Source organism: Medicago sativa, chromosome 3, assembly GCF_051527215.1.
Source record: "Medicago sativa cultivar Bolivia chromosome 3, Bolivia_mono, whole genome shotgun sequence".
Taxonomy (NCBI): domain Eukaryota; kingdom Viridiplantae; phylum Streptophyta; class Magnoliopsida; order Fabales; family Fabaceae; genus Medicago; species Medicago sativa.
The window spans coordinates 97533204-97551014 of record NC_140751.1 but is presented as its reverse complement, the minus strand read 5'-3'; the positions used below and the strand labels follow the sequence as shown (position 1 = coordinate 97551014).

Below are 17811 nucleotides of genomic sequence, written 5' to 3'. Positions count from 1 at the left end.
AATTAGAACATCTACGTATTCCTGCACAGAATCTTTAACCCCCACCATCAACAGTTAAGTTTTCATTCAACTCTAGGTGATTCTAGTGGCTAAATCAAGCATTTTACTATGATTCATCAATTAAATGTTAGTATAACCCAAAAAAACAAAGTGCAGAAAAAAGATGTTGTGAATAGAAACAAACAAGACAAGAGACATTGATTGCTGATCAATTTGAGTTGGTTCATATTCATTCACTATCATCACGACAGCAAAAATGCATTCCATCGATGCCAGTTCATTGAAGTATGAGCACAACATCTTCCAATCCTTTTGTGTTCTAATCATTCATGAATATGAACAAAATAAACATACTTCAATGACCTTTGATTAAATCGAATTGAAATATGAGATATGAAATATTAATGAATGACCAAACCTCATTAATTTTTCGTAATTTCGTTTAATTTATTTTAATTTATTCATGAATATAAACAAAATGAACATACTTCAATTTTGTTCATCTTCCAATCCTTTTAGAGCATCCATGGAAACTAACGGGGGAGATACATGGATTGTGTGTGGGAATGTGTAGATTTTCTTCTTTTTATTTTTAACAAATATGAACCTTTGATTAAATCTGATGGTATATTTTTCATGGTCCACCGGTGAGGGACTTAATTGAACCCTCACTCTAGAATCCACTCACTCTTAAAAATCGAGACTACGCCCCAAAATTATGATATATATAGCGTAGTACTTTTCACCAAAATAAATAAAAATAATAAAAAGGCGAAAACTAAAGAAATCAATTTTTGTTTAACAAAATTAAGAGAATCTTTTTTTTGACAGAACAAAATAAAGAGAATCAAATTTATTTATTTATTTTGAGGGAGAGAATCAAATTTTTTTGTTAATCAATATTTGAGTTTTTTAATAAAACTGCAGAATGGCACGTGGACTGGCAAAACCGTAGTGGAGTTAAAGATTTGAGTTTTTCCCGTAAACCCTAGTGGTATTTGATTCTTTGAGTCATTCAGTTCAAGCGTGCGTGTAACTGTAACGCAATGTTGGGAGGAGCTGCAAAAACCTTCACAAACTTCTTGGGAGCTCCATTCCCATTCAGCTCATCATCCAAAATCAAACGGCAACAAACCAACCTCTCTTTTCCATCCAATGGTTGTCGTTGCATCTCCGCTTCAGCCGCGTCACCCGAGCCACCATCTCCGGGTCAATTCCGAGTCGACATCCTCTCTGAATCGCTTCCCTTCATCCAAAAATTCAGAGGGAAAACCATCGTCGTCAAATACGGCGGCGCCGCAATGAAGTCACCGGAGCTTCAAGCCTCCGTCATTAACGATCTCGTTCTCCTCTCATGCGTCGGTCTCCGTCCTGTCATGGTTCACGGCGGTGGTCCTGAAATCAACCACTGGCTCGGCCGTCTCAACATTCAGCCCGTTTTCCGTGACGGCCTCCGTGTCACTGACGCTGAAACGATGGAGATCGTCTCCATGGTTCTAGTCGGAAAAGTTAACAAAATTCTCGTTTCTTTAATCAAAAAAGCCGGCGCAACCGCCGTCGGTCTCTCCGGCATGGACGGAAATCTCCTCACCGCACGTCATAGTCCTAATTCCTCAAACCTAGGGTTCGTCGGCGAGGTCGCAAGAGTAGATCCGGCTGTTCTCCGGTCTCTCGTCGACAGCGGATATATTCCGGTGGTTACATCCGTTGCAGCTGATGAATCTGGTCAACCGTACAACATCAATGCCGATACGGTTGCCGGAGAATTGGCGGCGGCGTTAGGAGCGGAGAAATTGATACTGTTGACAGATGTGGCTGGGATATTGGAAGATCGAAATGATCCTGAGAGTTTGGTGAAGAAGATTGATATTAAAGGAGTGACAAAGATGATTGAAGATGGAATTATTGGTGGTGGAATGATTCCTAAGGTGAATTGTTGCATACGATCGCTAGCACAAGGGGTTAAAACTGCAAGTATTATTGATGGTAGGGTTCCTCACTCATTGTTACTTGAGATTTTAACTGATGAAGGTGCTGGAACCATGATCACTGGCTAATTTACTTGCAAAATTACTGTTTTTTAGTTTTAAATTCAAGTTCTGTGTTTTCTTCGCAATGTTGATTGTACCTTCAAGTTGTAAGACTCGGAAATTAGGGATTTTGATAATAATCGCCCGTTGTGGCCCTGCAATGTCAGGGGAAGCTCTCAACGAGTTTTTAACTGAAAATACACTTCCGTAGTGTATTTTGAGCATGTAGGGGGCAGAATGAGAAATTATGATGTTGTTTACGACCGTCTAATGATGGGGGGCGTAAACAAACACTGACTAAATCAACATTTCGGACTCAAGGGTATAGTAGTCTCTTGTTACATCAAGATTCAAGACCAACATAATTTTTAAAATCGTGGTGTTTAATTTTAAAAAATGACTAATGTTCAATTTAAAGGACTAAATTATAATTTTTCATTTTTGAAGGAAGAAATTGATTCACCTTACTATTTCTATTTCAATGATTAAAATGTTATTTACCCCTTATCAAACACTATATAAAGAACACTATAAAAATGCCCCTATAAAAAGGTGCTGCTAAGACTTCTGAAGCCTTTAGCCTGCTGCAAACTCCACAGCTGAATATCTGATTCAGAACTTTCCCGCAGTTAACAACATTCAAAGACAATTCTTTCAAAAAAAAAAAAAAAAACACATTCAAAACAAGTAAATAAAGACATTGGATGGAGCAATTTCTTCTTCACATCTACTTTTAAAAATTCTTGAACATTGGAGGGAGAAATAAGACTTGGTTGTTCATTCCATTCGTCACATCTTTAACTCCATATACCGTTATCATGAAAGAGAGGGGGGGGAAATGAGTCTCCCTTACACATTGTCAGCTGTCACGGCTTTGGTATGTAGTTTTTTTAGTTTGTAGATTGGTCGTTGTAGATTTTTCAGTTTTTAGTATGTAGATTGGTCGCTATATAACATTGGTCAATTAGGGTGTGCCATATCGGAAGTTGATTGCCTGGGTAGAAATTCTTGGTCACTCCCTCTAAGTTTATCTTCAAGGTTCAGAATCAAGGGTATCAATCAATTTATTGTACATATTTAACCATATGAACCTTGTATTTAGAAATTGAACATGATGACTTATTATGACTGTTCAGACACCTCCGCCACTAGCACCATCACGAGCAATGGCAAGTGAAACTGCCTTTTTGACCAGATCATCCCGTACTGTACAGCATCAAATACAATGTCAGCACTAAGGATTGAGATGGAAATTCCCCCTCCCCCCCAAAAAAAAAACCTCAGAATTTCTACTCAGAATTTGAATCATAAAAGAGTTATAAGTAATCCAAAGCCATTGTTGTATTGCTGCGGCTACAACTAATCCACCATATTTTCTAATGATCAAGCCAACACATGCATTTAAGTTATCCGATCAAAATCAGGCGGTTTAAATTTTACATCAGATTTTAATTTTTCTACCATAGATAAATGGAAAAAGTTCACTTTTCATGCAAACCTTTAGTTATAGAGAAACCATTTGTATCCTCGCACTGTACTCTCATGCTACTGGCTAGATATAAACAATTCAAAGATCAAAGTTCTGAACTCCTTTCTACTTCTAGGCTTTTTTCACTAAAACTTTCAAGAAAACCTCTATATGAACCAATCATATGCCTTTTCCATATCAATATAACTATGTGGAAACATTTTTTACTATCCAATAACTCTGGCATTAAAAAGATGCATGCTGACGTTGGAAAATAACTTCTGAGAATTATCCCCTTTACTTTGCTTCTTTTCATTCACATTAGACAGAGAGAGAGAGTAGTATGTCAGCAATTGGATTTTATTTAATCATCTATCTTTTGTTTGTACAAGTTTCTGAAATCTATATATGATCTAGATCAACTTTAGCAAAAGGTTTTCCCAGCACAACTGATTCTTAAGGAAAATAAATAGATCTACCAGATGTCAAATCTTTATATCAAGGCATAACCTTAGCAAGTCAAACAAGCAATACATGTATACAGAAATAGGACACACATCTATATCTGAACATGAATACAGAAACCGTAATACAGATTGTATTTATAAACATGTTTTTAACAGTCAAATACCTCCAATAGCAAATGATTGTACAATTGTTCCACCAAGAGGAACTCCTTAAATCTGACCTCGTACTCGTCCCATCCATCAACAATTAACTCAGTTTGTAAGTTATTCTGCCAATGAGAATAGATTTAAGAAGAGCCAAATACTTACGGACATATACATACATACTATAATTAGTATGTTACAGTAGAAGTATCCATCAGGCTGATGCAAAGTTTGATTTCAAGATTTTGAAGGAACATAGCATAATCTAAACTAGTATCTACTATCTACAATCGCAACTAGCATTGTGGAATTTAATGGAAACTCGACTATGCCGCTCTATTTAACAAGAAAAAGGTTCAAAGTCAAACTTTGTTGTTATATATCATGAGAGTAGCTGAAAACAATAATACACAGACATGGTGAAAGGCTTTGGACTTGTACGATTGTGTTAAATGCTTCACCCCCAAACAATTTTGGAAGCTCTTTCTTTGACAACAAACATTTAACTCTTTTCAACCAATGTTTTATTCATCCTCTCAGCAACACCATTCAAACATAAAGACATATAATGTTTAATCTAATTCTCTCTACAGTAAGCTTTAAATTTTCTCGAATAGGCGTCTTCATTATCTGTGTATATTCACTTTAACTTCATCCAGTCTCGCGCTCAATTGAGACCTTAAATTTCATGAACACGTTAAAAACATCATTTTAAATCTTCAATGTGTAAACTCAAGTTTTGATTGAATGGTCATCAATAAAAGTCAAAAAGTATGCACTACCCTCAACTGTTCTTGTCTTCATGGGACCGTATAAAACAATTATCACATTTCATAAAGTGTGGATTTCTCATGTAGACAACACATTCCGCTTACTTAGCTCATTCATATCTTACTTACTCATGTGACAGAACCTCTTATGTCATAGCTCAACTTTGTCAGCCGGTTCAACTACATGCACATCTTTAATTATTTTTGCATGTGTTGCGTAAAAGGTAGAACACTTCCTACCTCTAGAACCCTTGGTAAGTTTTCAGTGTCCCATGAGAACAAATTATTATAACCTTCATCACATAGTTTAGCCACGAAAATTAATTCAATCGAATGTCGGAACATCCTTCACATCCTTTAGAGTTAACTTGATGCCATCATCCATCTTCAAGGCCAACGCACTTTAACACACTTTCATGGGCCAACTTCACTTCAACAAATTCATCTGAAATATATGAGCAGAAAATATTTCTCGCGAAAGAGGCATGTACGGAAGTACCACTATTGATCACCCAAATAGATACACTATCAACAATACCATTTGAACTCTTAAAACAAAACCTTCTATAAGTAGAAAGCTTACGCATGAAGAAAGCAAAAACAAAAATCGCATATTCTCCCCCATTTGGAGTTCTCACCCGCAGCGACCACCGTAAACCTCTATCTCACTCATTTCTCCGCCAATTGCTCAAATTTGGTACCGAATTGAAGCCTTCAACGAATTCTAATCACCCACACACGATCCATCGGCGATGGAGGTATTTTCTCCATATTTCTCCTCTCTTCTTTTCGATTTTGAACTCTGGTTGAAGAGGGTTCGTGTTTTCTTGCTTATTTGCTGATGTTTCTTTGTTAAAATAATGTGGTGATCATCCTTGTGAGCACGATTATACAGAACATTTGCACTTGAATCATTTTTTTAAGAGTATTGCTATTTCACACGACATTTCAACGCACGACAATACACGACTCACGTGCTTAGTGTAAAAGTCACGCACACTCCTTTTTATTCTTAATGATTTTGTATTAAATATAAAAAGCAACTCAAATCACTCCCACGTTTACAGCGCCAAATGCAGTTTAACCGCCACTAATTGATTGATCTCACCATCAATTCTACAGACCTTTGTCCTTTCGTCGCCGTTGTTGTCTGCTCTACCATCGCCGCTGTTGTATTCACCGCCACGGTTCTCGCCGCACAACTATAACTGCATATCGTCGCTGCATCTCCATCCTCAAACATCACTTTACTTTGATTCCCCTGTTTCAACATTCAATTCCACAAGCAAGTAAGAATAATTTGGTTTTTTATTGTTTTTATCTAGTTAGATATTTAGAAATCATGTTATATCCACTTGTTAATTTAGTTGATTAATTTAAGTTTGTGTTTTGTAAAATTTTCTGCATTAGTGGAAACGGGATCTACTTCTTCTGTCCAAGAGGAGGTTGATCACATAAATGAAAACAGTGATGAAAATTTAGAAGCAAATATTGTTCAAGCAGGTGAGGAACCTAGGATTGGGATGACATTTAGTTCTGAAGAAGAAGTTACCAAATATTACAAGAGCTGTGCTAGATGTATGGGTTTTGGAACTGTTAAAATCAATTCAAAAAATGCAAAGGATGGAAAAAAAAATACTTTACTCTAGGATGTACTCGTGCAAGAAGCTATGTGAGTAACTCAAAGAACCTTTTGAAACCAAATCCTACCATAAGAGCACAGTGTATGGCTAGAGTAAATATGTCTATGTCTTTAGATGGAAAAATTACAATTACAAAAGTTGCTCTTGAGCATAATCATGGATTAAGCCCAACAAAATCTAGATATTTTAGATGCAATAAGAATTTGGACCCTCATACAAAAAGGAGGTTAGATATTAATGATCAATCTGGTATTAATGTAAGCAGAAATTTCCGATCTATGGTTGTTGAAGCAAATGGATATGATAATCTTACATTTGGAGAAAAAGATTGTAGAAATTACATTGACAAAGCAAGACGGCTTCCACTTGGGATAGGAGATGCTGAAGCTATTCAAAACTATTTTGTCAGAATGCAAAAGAAAAATAGTCAATTTTATTATGTGATGGATGTGGATGACAAAAGTCGTTAGCGAAATGTATTCTGGGTAGATGCGAGATGTAGGGCTGCTTATGAGTATTTTGGTGAAGTCATAACTTTTGATACCACTTATTTAACAAATAAATATGACATGCCTTTTGCCCCTTTTGTTGGAGTCAATCATCACGGTCAATCAGTTTTGTTAGGTTGTGCCCTATTGTCGAATGAGGATACGGAAACCTTTTCTTGGCTGTTCAAAACATGGTTAGAATGCATGCATGGACGTGCACCAAATGCCATAATTACTGACCAAGATAGAGCAATGAAGAAGGCAATTGAGGTCGTCTTTCCAAAAGCTCGCCATCGATGGTGTTTGTGGCATTTAATGAAAAAGGTTCCGGAAAAGTTGGGTAGTCATTCTCATTATGAGTCTATCAAATTACTTTTGCATGATGCTGTGTATGATTCTTCGAGCATATCTGATTTCATGGAGAAGTGGAAAAAAATGATTGAATGTTACGAACTGCATGATAATGAATGGTTGTAAGGGCTATTTGAGGAGAGATATCGTTGGGTTCCTGTGTATGTTAGAGACACATTTTGGGCTGGAATGTCAACTACACAGCGAAGTGAAAGTATGAATTCATTCTTTGATGGGTATGTGAGCTCAAAGACAACATTGAAGCAATTTGTTGAACAATATGACAATGCGTTGAAAGATAAAATTGAAAAGGAAAGCATGGCTGATTTTGTTTCATTTAAGACAACAATTGCTTGTATTAGTCTTTTTGGCTTTGAGTCTCAATTCCAAAAAGCATTTACCAATGCAAAATTCAAAGAATTTCAAATTGAAATTGCTTCTATGATGTACTGTAATGCTTTCTTAGAGGGAATGGAGAATTTGAATTCAACATTTTGTGTTATAGAAAGTAAAAAGGTATATGATAGATTTAAAGACACAAGGTGCATGGTAATCTTCAATGAGAAAGACTTCGAAATACAATGTGCTTGCTGCTTATTTGAGTTTAAAGGCATTTTATCCAGACATATCCTTTGTGTTCTTCAGCTCACAGGTAAAACTGAGTCAGTGCCGTCTTGTTATATTTTGTCAAGGTGGAGGAAGGATATTAAGCGGAGACACACGCTTATTAAATGTGGGTTTGATCATTTAGCCGGAAATGTTGAATTGCAACTAGTTGGTAAGGCATGTGATGCCTTTTACGAAGTTGTTTCTGTGGGGATACATACTGAAGATGATTTATTGAAAGTGATGTCGGATAAACGAATTGAAAATTGAATTAAACCGTGAAGGAAGTTCTTCTGTCATTATAGAAGAAGACAGTTTAGTTCAAAATCAGATGGCTAAAATTCTTGATCCTGCAACAACTCGAAGTAAAGGACGTCCTCCCTCAAAAAGGAAAGCTTCTAAAGTTGATCAAATTGTGCAGAAGAAGGTTTTAAGAAAGAAAACTCAAAATAGAAACAAAAAGAGTAACAGTTTTCTTAGCCAAGAAGAGGTGACCTTGAAATTTTTCAAGTTTATTTTCTCTAGTTAAATGTAATAGCATGTATGTCTAATTTTATATTTTTGGTGGCAGGGTCTGTGTCTATCTAGACTTCAAGAAACTGAAAAAGCTGAGTTTTCTACATCTCAAATCATTGATGGGATTGGCACACAACAGAGAATTCAAGCAAATTTAGCTCCCTTCAATCCAAATCAAAAATATTTTGTTGAAGTAAATCAGGTCCAAATAAATTCAAGCACTCTTTACTTTTGTTTGAACATTTATATTCATATTATGGAAGTATCTGATTCAATAAGCATAAATCATAATATTACATGTTCAGAACTTTTAGAGGTATTGGTTCCTTCTTTTCTTTCTGTTAGTGATCTAGTCAAGTTTTAATATAAATCAGCAATTCTTACATTTATGTGTTTTTTGTAGGCACAACACCATATGATTGATAAACCATCAGAATGAGGACATGAATGAACCACTTCTTTGGGAGATGAGAGTTGAAGATGATTGCTGCAGACTTGCAGAAACTATTTAAATTTATATTGTGTTAACTGATTAAGACACTACATTTTACATGTTAGGATGGCAATTGGAATCTACAGCTTGTACTGTTATTGAATGTAGTAGCAACTATTTAGCTTTATTTTATGTTAGAATTATAATATTTTGATTTGGATGATTTTTATGTTATTGGTGTTGAAACAATTTAGCTTCAGTCTCACTTTTGTTCTTTGCACATTTTGGAGGTTTATATTTATGTCTCTTTGAGTGGACATGTTTGTTACTTTGTGATGAGGCTCTTGATTGTGTTATGTGCTCTCTGATTAAGTAGCAGCCATTTACAATCCATCAAACTGAACCCATCATTCAGATTTTGGTGACTTGAATAATAGTACTTAATTCATAGTATTGGTTTGTGTACCATTATAATTTGATACGGCCACTCACATGAGTCTATTAACAATATGCCTTTACATTAACAACTTGTTTAGCATGCATAAGAACAATATGCCTTTACATTTTTTTTAAACAGCAAAATTTTATTCTCGTCGAGATTGTGCGAGACACACAAAAGCTCGCGGCCAAAACAGAAATACAAAAACGTGCGCCAAACTGGTACAGCCAAAACAACAGAAAAACACCCAGCCACACCACGCAGGGAGGGAAAAACCAGAACCAAAAAACCCGCCAACAGCTGAAAAACCAGACGCACACAGCAGGCCAGAACACAACTGCACACCCCAGGACCAGCAACAGCACACGGCAGCCGGACAACAATGACGATGTCATATACTCGTAGCCAAAACAGCAAAACAGCAGCATACAAAAGAATACACACCACCCACTTAACAGCCTTTAAAAAAGCACCATTACCGCACCAACATTATATGGAGTTTTTATACAAATAAATATGTTGTTACATCAATAGGCGTTTACAAAAGCAATACACAAACATGCCAGAGTCATCCACATGCCCTCCATTTTTTATCCCTATTTGACTAGTTTGTTTGCATTGGAATTCGCCTCTCTAAATACATGAGCAAAAGACACCACTTGGTAAATACCTATTTGGCACAAAATGAACAAACCTGTAACAATTGTCATTAGTTTCTAGACAAATAAACAATATGTCTTTGCAAGGTTCTAATAGTAGTTCAATAACAATTCAAATGTACATTGTCAATGCACGATAATTCCAAGATAATGAAACTCAGAATTCAAATTCAGAACACCTTACCTTAAGGACATAAGCATGAGGCAGCGGGGGTGAAGGTTACCTTACCTTAAATGGTTCATTGTCAGTTTGGAACTTAATCCCTGGAATGAAGTGAATCCAAAGAGGTTAACCACTGTTAAGAAGTTAAAGCCCTCAATTAGAAATGAAGACCCCAGAAAAATAAGCTATTTCTATTTAAGTGCTTTCAACAATTAGCAATTCAGCTTAACATACACACTTGTTTTCTTTTCTTATAACTACTAATTAAAGCTGCAAGCAATGCAAACTTTTCCTTCACACATTATCAATGCAATGCTGAAAGGCTTAGGAATATGAAAGAAAATGGTAAGAATATGATAGAACAAATTAAGAAAACAGAACCTGACCTTTAACGGGTTCATGTAAGTTCCAGAAACATAGTTTCAATGACATAAAGTCCTCCATCTATAAATTTTTGAATAAGGTTTGGCCACATCTTTAACCAACAACAAATTCAACACCTTTTAAAATCAACTACAATGCAAAAACTCAGAAAATACATAGAAAATCAAAGAGAGAAACCGATGGAGTACTAAGAAGGTAGTGAATATAACAAGAAATCAATAATCAAACTTTTGTATGTAGTAATTGCAATAGAATAAAAGTGGAATTGAAGCAAACCTTAAAATTTTCCCTTCATCAATTTCATTCTTGAATTGAGAAAGATGAGTTTGGATTGAGAAAAATTATTACCCTTTTTCTTGATTTCATTTCATCTGCTGCGATCCTAAACAGTAAACACAGTGTTTGGTGGATTAAAGTTTGGATTGGGAACGTTGGAACGTTGAGCACGGTGGTTCTGAAAAAGAGAACACTGTTTTTTTTCTTTCTTAAAGTTAAAAAGTCAAACAATAATTTTTATTTTTTTTTAAGTTAAAAAAATCAAACATTAATTTGTTGCCATGTCATAACTCGTGTGATTTACACGACTGTTATGTCGTGCACACCAGCATTTTCCTTTTTTTAATGTGATTTTAGAAATGTTTAAAATGTTATTATATTTTAGACGTGTTAGGATCCGTGGACACCAGGTGTCAACAGATTCGTTGACATCAAATCTTGATCGTCCATATCATTTGATCTAATAGCCAGAAATTATTCATTAAACAGCCCATGTGATTATTGTGTCTGTTCGCCCACATAATCTCCTTCTACATGTTGGGTTTCTGGTTGTCTCTCTCATTGTGGCTCTGTCACTGATTTTCACCCTTTCCCATTTGTTATCGGTCTCATTGATTATCGGTCTCCCTCTTTGTAGCTCCATCATTGATTTTCACCCTCTCCAATTAATATCAAGAAGAATGGTGAAAGCAATTGAGCTGTTTAGGTCTTCAGGACAGAGAATTATAAGCAATTCAACTTTATTCAATTGGGGATTTAGGAAAATACTAGATGTCAATGGATCTTGTATTTATTTTAATCAATTGGGAATTTAACGTGGGATAAATGGGATGGAAGCTTATCAATTTTCAAAACACAGGAATGAATGAGAAGATTTGTGCACGAGAGGCCTGGAGGTTTTAGCTTGTCGTCACAGAATAGAGATGAGAGGATATTTTTTCTGAATTATTATCCAAATCCATATTTTTCAACACCATAGCCGCCGTGAGTGAGTTCAGGTAAAGGAAGATGAAGAGGTGTGATTTATCAGCTAAGGAGCCTTCACCTGAACACTAAAGTGAATAAATGTCTGTCGTTAAGATGAAAAAAATACGGATAGGATTTGGTGTCAACGTGTCAAGGGATCCTAACTCATTTTAGACAGTTAAGTTGTTAATTTAACCAGTTAATTTTTTAAAAAAATATCGATTTTAGTATTGTCCGAGAATAAAAGAGCAAGATGGTACCAACCTATAATAATCTAACCTTTTGTTCATAATCTGACATTTTTTATAATATAAACCAACATTTTTTTTTAGGAAAAAACAATGTAACATTTATTATTTAGCAACAACATATAATTACTTACCGACATGTTAATTGCATATCCTTCAAAAAAAGAAAATGTTAAATGCATAAAAAGTCGCTGAGCAAGTTTATTTTGCTGTGGCCTGATTTCTAATTTTGTCAAGCATCTCACATGGTCACGTGCTGACATGCACCATGAGAGATGTTTGAACGGTGTTGAATTGATACATCAAGCAAACGACTTATATTCATTATCCATATATGTACTCAGAATTTTTAAATTTCTCGGATCATAGCACCTGAGAGAAGTATACATACCTTCATGGATTCCGAGACAACTTAGATCAAACCAAAAAATATGTAGAAGCTTAAGAAGAGGGATGTTTTCAAAATAACCCCAAATTTTGCTGACTACATTCTACACTACTAGATACTTCCCCAAAATGTAAGTTAAATACTGGGCCTAGGTAGACTAAGAAAGATCTGTCTTCCCTTCATCCGATTCATCCTCTGAATCAGGAACAATAGTAGATTCTATGGCAGTATTTCGGGTAGGTCTCTGTCTCACTCTTTGCTTTGCAGTCAAACCCATGCTTTCTGGAACAGTATGGCCAGGGACTCCAGCTATCCGCTTACTAGAGCGAACCCCTTTTGGATAAGAAACTGCATGGCTAGAGTGTTCTTCGGAATTATCCGCCTGACTCACATGTTCATCATTCTCCTCACTACTGCTGTGATTCTCAATTTCATAACCAGCATCATCACTCTCGGATATAGGTTGTGTATCCCTTTTAGAATCATCACTGTCTGCAGAAACATCTATGTCGGAGTCATCTTCCGATCCTCTGTTTCTATCTTGGTCAGCAGCAGGGGACTTTTTCCTTTTGCTAAGCATCAGTTCAAAAGAGTAGAGATTATAAAAGTAGAGTCAGATACAGAATCCAAAACACATATCAGAGAATGGAAATTATAAATGATGGCATGTTATGCTTATGCAGCAAATATATTGTTAGGGTAACCATTGCTAAAAGTTATCAACGTTATTATTCTCAGGAACATACACTTTCATCTCAGATTGTGTGTTTCAATGGGTGTATCTCAGCAATGGTGAAAAGAAGCAAAGTATTAAAGGCTTAAAAATTTTGCTTGCTCCTTCTCTTTGAGAGGATTAAACTATTCCACTTGATGATAACAAAAAACTATCAACATTCTACAAGGATGATGCAATGTAGCAAGGCAGATAGAACATGAACCAATGGGATATAATATCAGATAAAACATACTTTGTCAACTGTATAGCCTCCTTAATTGTTCGATCATAAGCTTCTGCAATATTTCCCAAAAAGAACTTGATTAATGTCAAAATCCAACTGATGTCATAAAGAGGCAGAGAAGAAAGAAATTGAAACAGTTAATATTCAAATGAGTGATTAGTTGTGAGAAGCATCAAACAAAATGTGGTTACTTACACCCGACCTGTCAAGTCAGTTTTAACTAACTCAATTTTATTTGCACACGTGTGATATGATGACTAATGGAACAATAGGAGTAGAAACTAGAAATGCAATTCTTAACATTGAAATGGCATTAATGAGAAAATATTTCTAAACAATTGAACATTCTGAGCTGATATAACCACTTAGTACTTAGAAAATTAATGTAAACACCACACATTACTCTCTAAGACTAAAAACTGATACAGGAAAAAAAACAAGAAATCAGTGAAAGTGAGGTTGAATTTATTTTATCAGATATTATATGCAAAGTAATACTGAGAAAATCAAAAGAGAGGAATATCTATTCACAATTCAATCCCTCTATGCATCATAATGCCAAACGAAGGGCACCTCACACATACACAGACATCCTCATCTGCTCAATTGGTATGACCAACCCCCTTTAATAGTGCAAGTAATACACAAAGGACAAAGAACAAAGAACAGTAAATCCAACTCCATAAATATGCAAGCATGGAGATCTTACCAAAACTGTAATTAATAGGCCTTCGAGTGCGACAAGAGCGTGTATTTCCAGAAGAAAAAGAGTTCTGAAAATCTTTTAAGAGCTTATCCTGTCTCTCTTTTTGTTTCATTGCTCTTTCTTTTTTCTGTATAATTTGAAAGTAATATTACACTATATTTAATATTAAAAACAAATAAAGGGTGTTCCCTAATATTTACTACTATTGAACACAAGACAAAAGGATGCACGTACCTTTTGAAGTTTCTCAAGAACAGGAATAGCATCACTTTGAAGCCTGTCGCCCATAAAAATCTCAACACGAGACTTGCTAGATGATAATTTTTCCTGCAAATAACATTCAAAGACAGTTAATTAAGGTTTCAAATATGGGTAAATGATGGAAGAGAAAGGACAGTTAGCGTGTTCTTACAGCTACTTCAGAAAATTCGTCAAGATTGGTGGCGAGTGTTTCCCATTGAAAGTTGGGAAGTGGTAAGCAACCTTTGCCCTTACGGTTTGGAGTGGAGACTGATGTGATTGTTTCCCTGTACAATCTGTGACTCTGCGCTTTAGTGTTTGCATCGTACCTACAATAGACAAAGTAAGACAGATTAATAATTTTTAGGGTTATGACAAAATCATGAAGAGATTGGAACATATTGAAATAATTACCAATAGGATGTGCGAGTTCCATCTATTCCAAAGGCCTCTTTGCGAAAAGAAGAAATTTGGGTTCCTTCTTTTAAAGCATCATTAATATATGATACCACATCATGTTGCTGAACATAAACAAACAAACCATCAAAATAATCTGGTATCATTCAAAATTGAAACATCAAAATTTGAAAGGAATTAGATAAAAAAGGGAAGGAACGCCAATAATGCTCAGAGATAATTATATAGTCAGGAGAATGAAGATCAGAACTATTATTGCGTGTATTAAAGAAACAAAAATTTGAACAAACTAAACAGGAGGCCATATTACATCAGCTCTAACTTCACAGAGGGCTTTTAGCAGCAGTAAACGATCCAATGGATCAAGCTCCTTGTACTTTGATATCTCCTCTCTGCATAAGCAATAATGCTGTCAGTTCATTAAATGCCATAACAATTGATATTGGTAGTAGAACATGATCAGTTCAACTCGGTACCCTTTAGATGGTACAAGTGGATTCTTCCCCTCAGCAACCTAAAGCAAAGAGCCAGCCAGCCAACAAAACAAAGCAATAAATCGTATCAGCAACGGGAAGAAAAAATATAAAAACAAACTTAAGCAATCTATTGATGACTCACCCATGGCCACCAAGTAGTCAGTTTCTTAGAGAGAGCGGTCACCCATTTATCAGAATCGTGCAGTGCTTTACCAACAGGTGGTATTCCCTGGTAGGAGTAAAAATTAAACTTAAATCTACAAAGAAACTAAGGATGGACCGGTATCTAATAATGGATAGGAAGCCATCAACAGAAAAATAGAAAGTATATGAACGAGAATGAAGTTTGACAAAGTTATCCAATTTAAAGAATTAATATATATTCAATCTCCAAGCTAAATTGCATTTGCCTTACATGTTTTGGGCTTTCTTAATAATTTTACATACAAATGACAACAAGCCTTCCACGATAATGAGATAATATGCACTATGGGGAATTCAGTGTTAAGAATCAAATAATGCAGTTCATGATAAATTTTACTTATAACAAACCAACTGATCTGTGTTTCTTCCAAATAAGACGAGAAAACAAAGTGAACAGTGTTACTAGCGGTTCTAAATTGTCTATAAAAAAAAAATTAAACTGAAATGAATCAACATAGTAATGGTTACCCTCCACTGCTTTTTCCCAGGCCATTTACTACAGACAAAGCAATCATAAAACATATATCGTTTGATAGTCTTTAATCATATCAAGATCATCTGAATCTGAATCGACAATGTATCTAATTGTTACAACAACTAAGTCTAATCCCACTGAGTGGGTTTAGCTACATGAATCAAACGACTTTGTAATGTTCTATGAGATATCATATCTCTATCAAACTCATTACTCTCCATATCTTTCTTAATGGTTTCGGTTATAGTTTTTTAAGCCTTTCTTTGCTTTGGTTGATTTTTCTACCCTCCATCCAATCCACTCTCCTTACTATAGAATCTACAAGCCTAGTTTCTAGCATCTTTTCTAATTGTTAAAGTAACTAAAATTCTTTGTACACATAAAAATATTTCATTTTAGCAACATACACATTGCATTTAAAACGCAATCCACAAAAGGCAAGCATTTGAATTTCAATGAAATCAATCAATAGCTTAAAAGAAACAAAGCACAAGTATTGAAAACAGGAGCGAAAAGATACCTTCAAAATTTGAATGTGAAGGTTAGCAAGAGAAGCATTAGGTTTAACAAGTCCGATCTCGATTTCTTCGGCTGTAACCTTCAAATCATTACCAAGTAATGGACTAAACACCTGAATCACACGAATCACCGAAAACGTTACTAACATGATTTGGAATCGTAATTCGTAACCTAATAGGAACATTCGAACCAGATGAATAAAACGGATGAATGACGCGAATATCTTACGTCAAGGAAATGGAGAACGGAAGCGAGTTCCCAACGTTGACGTAGCTTCAAAATTTCGAAATGTAAAGGAGTATCCTCATCCTGAACGCGTGCGTTTTGGTCTTTGCTTCCAACACCTTCTTCTTCTTCAATGGTTTGCATTGTTATCGTTCCTCTTTCGCAACCGTAACTGAATAGTATCACGGTAAACGAAGGAACGAACGAGATAGAGATTGATAAGAAGCGCTTTCCCGCGCAACAAGTGATTATTATTACTTTGAACCAGTTGTTGTTGTTGAGAGAGAGAGAGAGAGTTTTCAGAATTGTTTTGCACTGATATGTTCTGTTCTTAATTTTATTTTAGAGTTTTTAGGGTTAATACTTTCTTTCGGGATCGCGCCTTTTCCACTTCTATTTCCCCCCTCTCTCTCCTTGCAAAAAACGCACCGTTTTGTCACTCTTTCTTACTGCAGGAACATGCGCTCATTTTGGATCATGTGTCTTTTTTTAACTGGGTGGCTTTTCAAATAACTGATGCAATTAAAAAGATTTTATAATGTATTGATATTGGATGGATGGATGAATTTAGGGTGACATTTAGCATAGGAAGGGAAGGACAGAGAGTTTTTCACCATTGGATTAAAAAGTTATTGTTAGCCATTGGATTAAAAATAAAAATATATATATAGTTTTATCGCACACTCTTAACATTGTAATTTTTGTATTGTTTTCCACCACCGTCTCTCCGATTGGGATTTGGTGCTGTAGAAAAAGCACGCTGTTTCACGCTGTAATGAATCAGGACCGTCTGATTGTGATGTGTGGCTGAGATGGTTTACAGTGATTGTAAAGCTGAACCGTCAGATTGCAAATGTGTGGCTGAGATCGTTTACAGTGTGAAACTGTGTGTTTTATTACAGCATGCAAACCCAATCGTCTCTCTCCTTCATCCCCACCACCATCCCACCTCTCATTCTTCCTTTAATTTTCTTAAAATAAAATAAAGATGTGATTTCTACTATTTACCACAACGACATCAACTCATCGTCAGGGACGTCTTAAACAATTTAGAGACACTGTTATAATTTAAGATATTGATAAAAAAAACACACACACACACACACACAAAAAAAAAATAATTGATGGTCTAAAAAAAATTGGGGTACATC

The 17811-nt window shown here is 35.5% G+C and overlaps 2 protein-coding genes and 1 pseudogene across 2 annotated transcripts; 2 read left to right on the top strand and 1 right to left on the bottom strand.

Moving 5' to 3' along the window:
• The first annotated feature begins 896 nt into the window (after positions 1–896).
• On the top strand, positions 897–2228 carry LOC146942584 (acetylglutamate kinase, chloroplastic-like). Its single transcript, XM_085756606.1, has one exon. The coding sequence runs from the start codon at positions 1047–1049 to the stop codon at positions 2055–2057; it is 1011 nt and encodes a 336-aa protein (XP_085612732.1). The 5' UTR covers positions 897–1046; the 3' UTR covers positions 2058–2228.
• A 926-nt stretch (positions 2229–3154) lies between these two features.
• LOC146942583 (protein FAR1-RELATED SEQUENCE 6-like) lies at positions 3155–8922 on the top strand (annotated as a pseudogene).
• A 3423-nt stretch (positions 8923–12345) lies between these two features.
• Positions 12346–16993, bottom strand: LOC146942582 (DDT domain-containing protein DDR4). The gene is made up of 11 exons (XM_085756605.1): positions 16664–16993; positions 16437–16547; positions 15380–15466; positions 15238–15275; positions 15072–15153; positions 14759–14865; positions 14517–14673; positions 14339–14431; positions 14108–14231; positions 13408–13450; positions 12346–13011 (listed from the first exon to the last, which is right to left on the bottom strand). Exons 1-11 carry the CDS (start codon positions 16802–16804, stop codon positions 12597–12599), a joined length of 1398 nt encoding a protein of 465 aa, XP_085612731.1. The 5' UTR covers positions 16805–16993; the 3' UTR covers positions 12346–12596.
• Positions 16994–17811: the final 818 nt, after the last annotated feature.